Below are 6,323 nucleotides of genomic sequence, written 5' to 3'. Positions count from 1 at the left end.
AGTACCTCCTCTTGCTTACATTTTATGCTTCGAGAAACACATTTAAAAAAAACACAATTACTTTTGCACAATTTGAGAAAGCAGGGGAGTTTGTAGTTGTAAATGAAATGGCTTCATGGGTGGGTCTCCAGACTCTCAATTTTCACCATAACAGCATGATCAATGGGACTCTCTAAAAACACCACTGACGGCTCCACATGAAGTACGAGGGTGGAAACGAAAGTCCGTGTCCTGACATAGTAGTCGATGTCGTCCTGTATTGATTTTCTGTATGTATGTATGTACTGGAGGTCTTACAAAATTATAGCAAAATTCTTCTTTTATTTTTGCAGATATTGAATAATAAACGGAACATCACTAGAAGTTGAAAATTTGATACAACTGAAATCCGAGCTGTCATTAAATATCTGCAAATGAAGAAGATGATGGCTACTGAAAATTACAGTGAAGCTCAAGGAACACGTTCGTAGGAAGACTTTTGCTTCTGATGACGATGGTGTGACTACTGTACAGGACCGGTCTGAGGGCCAATCACCGGACTGTTTCCTGAATGGAATCAAAAGGTTGGAGCATCGATGGGAGAAGCGTATTGAAGTAAATGGAGAATATGTAGAAATATAAATGCCATTTAAATTTGTTTATTATTCATGGTCAAGACACCTATTTTTGGATCCACCCTCGTACATAGCTTTTTTTAACGTTGTTGATTAGAAAGTCAAAAAGGTATTATACTATGTCTCAAGGTAATGTGGGCAAAGCACAAAGAGTTTGTTTGCAGGTGACAGGTCAACATTACCAAGTTTACCATTTTTCTTTAAAGAAGATGCTAACCCTTAAATCCAATCTTCCTAATGGGCCATTACAAATTCTGGAGACAAAAACATAAATTTATAATTCATAATTCTGACAGGCTTCCAGATGCAAAGTAAGACTGAAATAATAAAAAAAAAATCTAGGGATATTAAGAAAAACACATTTACTGAAGACACGTTCTTCTAATGCAACGGAGGATTGTCGATTTTTTTTTTCCTACATGCAAATAACTCAAAGTTTGCTACAAATAAATCAACAAAAGGTTCTTAACACAATATGATGGAAATAAAACATAGTTAAATTTAATTGCTTTCAATTTTATTATCCTCTATAAGTTTTCTCAATATGGTGCTTTGTTTGTTTGTTTTTTTCCATACCAAAAACAGTAAATGTTGGATTTAAAAAAAAAAATCAAAGACAAGAACAAGAGGTTGACAAAACAAAAAATCCCCCTCATTTAAACTGATTTGTGGATTGACACCCGTCATCGTTGAACATGAATTGATTCTTTATATATAATAATTTTGGGGGAGTTTAATAACTAACTGAAAAAAAAAAAGTGAAAAAAAAAAATATGAATCAGGTAAGTTACAATGTCATCCAAAAGGAAGTGATTTGGTCCTGTGTAAATAGTCCAACTTAATGAGATATATTTATATATATATAAAAAAAAATAGTCAGCAGCAAAAACAAAACAAAAAACCTCTGAATAATATAGACCAGGTTAGTCAGTCTTTTCGGTCTTGGCATCTTTTACGAGAATGTCTGAGGATTTCCGCAGGGGCCCTTTTTCCGAGTTGCTATTTCCCTGGCTGCCGTCTGACACTCCCCCGGATTTGTTTGTCGTGTGCTTCTCCAAATAATTCAGCATCTCGCTTAGAACAGTTTGGAAGGTGCTTAGAGCCGCGCAGATTGCTGGCGTGCCGAAACCGTGGGTGATCAAACTGGAACACAAACCAAAATAAATAAATAAAAACAGTCAATGCTTTATTCCAGTGGTTTACATAAAGGTAGAATATCAGATAGCCTTGAAGACGTAACATGAGATTGCTTTAAAATCAATTTACTTCTCAGAATTATACAGCTTACTCTTCTGGGAGAATCATTACAAGAACCTCATTTACTTTACAATGTAGGCAGAATATTTTACTGTTTTTTTTCTCTTTCTGAAAGTGGTGAAGAGGATTACGGACAAAAAAAAAAAATTGTATTGTAATTCCTTAGGTAGTTTTATTTGCACAGAAGAAAATAATATAACCTGAATTTATAGAGGTTGATAAACTGAGCAGACTGAATATTGACATTAGACAAAACAATAGCTGAAATTTTCTGGGTTAATCATGCCCCCACTGGGTATCTGAATGGTAATTTTGACCTTCAGAAGTTTTCATCAAACCACAGGTAGAACAGGCCAAGACTTTCCTAATGTAGCTGTTGTTTGCCATTGTTACAGGTGGAGTAGTGTTTATTGTAGTTGCTGGTGTTTGACGGTGCAAAACTGCAAAGTTGTCTGAATGACCTAGCAGTGTGTAAATATTGAGGCAAAAAGCACAAGGGACACTATGAATGAAATAGACATGTTTGACGTTAAAAGACTGCTCTCATACCTGAAATGTGTTAAGTGTCTCTGTATGTCAAGGTCTAGAATTGGAGTCGGTCTAGAGGAGCCCAGCGGTGACCGGTCTTGACTGAGCAGGTCCTGAAATTCTTTGCAAATTTGCCTACAAAAGCAACAAACAATGATCAAAAACAATAATAGTGATGGCTATTGTATTACCGAAAAAGCCGCATTTTACCCAACATTAACCTCAATCCTCTCCAGCACCAAGAACTATCATAGTAACAATTAGCTCAAAAGAAGCATAAGCAATACATTAATCTTAGATTACCACTGTTTGTAAAGGAGTTATGTCCTCCTTTCAGTATTTAACAATGTGCGAAAGCTGTTATGTCTCGTTGTTAAATGAGGCCCCAACTATGTATACAATGCATGGACAGATGATTGAAGAACAGCAGTGCTGTCACTGTAAAGCAACAGGCAACCTGAATGGTGTCCTTCAAAGCAGTGCGTTATGGAAGATCAGACAAGAAGTGTCTGATCTGATCTGAGGAGCGATGCTGTAGAGAGGCAGTGACGATCACAACTAAGGGTAAGTACATGGAGGGGGCAAATGGAGAGACATGGAGGAGGCAAAGGGAGAGACATGAAGGGGCAAAAAGAGATATGATGGGGACAAAGGGAGAAACATGTAGGGGGCAAAGAGAGAAACATGGAGGGGGCACAGAGAGAGATATGATGGGGGCAAATGGAGAGATATGTACGGGGCAAAGGGAGAGACACAAGTACAGGGCAAAGGGAGAGACATTTAGGGGCAAAGAGAGAGATATGATGGGGACAAAGGGAGAGACATGAAGGGGCAAAGAGAGAGATATGATGGGGACAAAGGGAGAGACATGATGGGGCAAAGAGAGAGATATGATGGGGACAAAGGGAGAAACATGTAGGGTGCAAAGAGAGAGACATGGAGGGGGCAAAGAGAGAGATATGATGGGGACAAAGGGAGAAACATGTAGGGGGCAAAGAGAGAGACATGGAGGGGGCACAGAGAGTGATATGATGGGGCAAATGGAGAGACATGTACGGGGCAAAGGGAGAGACACAAGTACAGGGCAAAGGGAGAGACATTTAGGGGCAAAGAGAGAGACATGGAGGGGGCACAGAGAGAGATATGACGGTGGCAAAGGGAGAGACATTTAGGGGGCAAAGAGAGAGACATGGAGGGGGCACAGAGAGAGATATGATGGGGCAAATGGAGAGATATGTACGGGGTAAAGGGAGAGACACAAGTACAGGGCAAAGGGAGAGACATGGAGGCGGCAAAGGGAGAGACATGGAGGCGGCAAAGGGAGAGACATGGAAAGGGCAAAGGGAGAGTCATGTAGGGGGCAAAGGGAGAGACATTGAGGGGTCAAAGGGAGAGACATGAAGGGGCAAAGGGAGAGTGACAGAGGGGGAAAAGGGAGAGACATGGAGGGGGCAGAAGGAGAGACATGGTGGGGGCAAAGAGAGAGACATGAAGGGGACAATGAGAGAGACAGAGGGGGCAATGGGCAAAAGATGGAGGGGGCAAAGAGAGAGACATGAAGGGGGCAATGAGAGAGACAGAGGGGGCAATGGGCAAAAGATGGAGGGGGCAATGGGTAAGAATAGCACAGTTTTTCTCTTTATTTTTTATGTTTCCTTTTAAAACAGTTATTACATTATATTGACCCAACTACTGAAAAAACAGGACTGCTCTGTAATTATTTGGTCTTAGGGATGCCTATGGAGACCCTAAGGGTGCCCGGAACTGAGAAAGTTTGGGAACCACTGGGCTAGCGTGTCACTGCAGACATCCGAAGGTCTGCTTTTTGCCGATTAGATAAATGGCTTTACAGCTATATAAATGGTGGAAAGGGGAGTTACATAGGGCATCAGGATAATGGAATACCTCATTCGGTTGTGCATATAAGACTTAATGTGCTAAATTCTTTACCCTCAGCAGATTTGCCATATGTAAGTGCCATGGTAAGTGCATGACCACAACTTTGGAAGCAGTGGTTGCCTGTACGGACTCTTGAGGAGCTTGCCCAAAGCAACCAATCACCCTCTAACTGTCATTTCATAGACCGTGCTGGATAAATGACAGTGAGAAGCTGATTAGGTGCTTTGGACAAGTTCTTCACTTTATCTCACTCCAAGGCTTGGTACATCTCCCCCTTGTGGGTTTCAAATACCATCTTATCAACACTTTGTAAGAGATATTAATATGAGGCACTGATGCCTATGGAAGAATATAAACATCCACTCAACTTAATGGATCCCTATGGAAGGAAACTGTAACTCTCTGCAATGAATGCAAAATATGCAATGTAATACTCTGCTGGTCTACAGCACAATCTGGGTCTGGTAGGACAGGGACCAAGGTATGTCTTCAAAATTCTTTGTTTTAATCCTATAGATGAAGCACTAAATTTACACGGATGGAACCATCTCTAACAGGGCAGTGCTGCCATTATAACTCAATGTACTGAGCAGGGATATTGCGGTGTGATCTGGCATGTCCTTCTCACTTCCAGAGGTCTAAGGACCTCATTCAGAGGCGGTTGCAAGAAGCGATCGCTCTCTCTGAATGAGGGCGGGCGCTTCTTTTTTTTGGTATGGCCTCCTGGTAGTAAGCTAAGCTGTGGGTTACCACCCACAGCTTAGCTAGCGACCAGGGTGATGGTCGTGATGGTGATCACCATCGCGACCATCGGGGCTTGCGCCTAAGGTTGGGTCTGGGCACTCGCAAGCCCCAGGGAGCTTTCTGCTCTGATGGAGCAGGAAGCTCCCCACTAACATCACTGATGATGTCAGTGCGGCCGCCCACAAAACAGTAGGCGTTCCTTAAGGAACACCTCCATTTTGGAAACCACCCCCTCGGCCCGCCTACAAAACGGGGCGAGCTGTCGATCAACATCGACAGCCGCCCCTTTTGTAGCGAGCTTCGGAGTGAGAGAGTTTCTCTCTCGCTCCGGGGCTTACGCACGCGCAGTGCGGCTGCTGCGTGTGCGCAGGGCTACTCATCGACCCGGTTGCGAGCACATCGGTGCTTGCAACCGGGTCTGAATGAGACCCTAAATCCTTACTGCTCCATCTGTGACCCTGCTCCTGGGGACACGGCCAGGGTGGTAGTAGTGCAGGTTCCAACGCGCCCAGATTTTCACATCACAGTCCGTTTTTTGTAAGTGGCCCATTCAGTTAGTGGCAATGGCTGCAAAGTTACTGAAAGTTACCCTGGCACCTCTTGGCCATCAACATTGCAGACATTTCCTCGCACCCCATTGAGTCCGGACCTAAAGTTATTTAATTTACTAGATGTATCTGGAGTAACAGGAACTGTAGGGACAGTGTTTCAGTTTTGGCACCCATAAGGGAGAAAGCGATGGCTTCCACAGACCCTGTGGCATGTCATGCTGTAGTAGTGCCTATGTCTTCATGTTCTAAAATCTACTGTCAGGGGCTCTAGCAACGTAGATCATTTACAGGCTGGCGACCGGGTACACTTTTCCTTACTTTGTAGCCAGAATCATCTTTTTCCTTGCAGTCTGTTCCTTCTGTTCCATGTGCTGCCTGGCCAGGTGTTCTCCCACGGCCTTCGCTGGGAACTCTGTTTCACAGGTGTAGCCAAAATCTCTGGCCAAATGTAACGCCTCACCTGTGGGAAACAAGGCATGTAATGGGACGATCAGACAGTGAATCGTATGTAGAAAACATAGTAAAACATTGAAACGCAGATTAGTAACAATTGACTGATGCTTAGAACAAGATACCTGCAAGTTCTATGAAAATTCTGTCTTTGTGGTTGCGTTATGTTCTTGAACTACCATAAAACAGATTTTCTTCCAAGAGGGAATCATTTTACTGTTCTATTAGAATACGTGTGGGGGGGCGAGGCTGTGGCTTTATTTATTTTGGACAGTCCACA

General features: G+C 42.8%; 1 protein-coding gene across 1 annotated transcript in view; it reads right to left on the bottom strand.

The window, feature by feature from the left end:
* Window positions 1–1,093: 1,093 nt before the first annotated feature.
* TFAP2D (transcription factor AP-2 delta) overlaps window positions 1,094–6,323 on the bottom strand; it is a 29,774-nt gene continuing 24,544 nt past the window's right edge. The window contains exons 6-8 of the mRNA XM_088467323.1: window positions 5,912–6,053; window positions 2,421–2,534; window positions 1,094–1,757 (exon numbers count right to left, since the gene is read on the bottom strand). Coding sequence (XP_088323449.1) covers window positions 1,538–1,757; window positions 2,421–2,534; window positions 5,912–6,053 — 476 coding nt within the window. The 3' untranslated portion in view covers window positions 1,094–1,537. The remainder of the gene's footprint in view (window positions 1,758–2,420; window positions 2,535–5,911; window positions 6,054–6,323) is intronic.

The sequence above is a fragment of the Taudactylus pleione genome, unplaced genomic scaffold, assembly GCF_031769625.1.
Source record: "Taudactylus pleione unplaced genomic scaffold, aTauple2 ptg000070l, whole genome shotgun sequence".
NCBI classification, from domain to species: Eukaryota; Metazoa; Chordata; class Amphibia; order Anura; family Myobatrachidae; genus Taudactylus; species Taudactylus pleione.
Note: the sequence above shows the minus strand (reverse complement) of the source record. Positions and strands in the feature narration are given on the sequence as shown.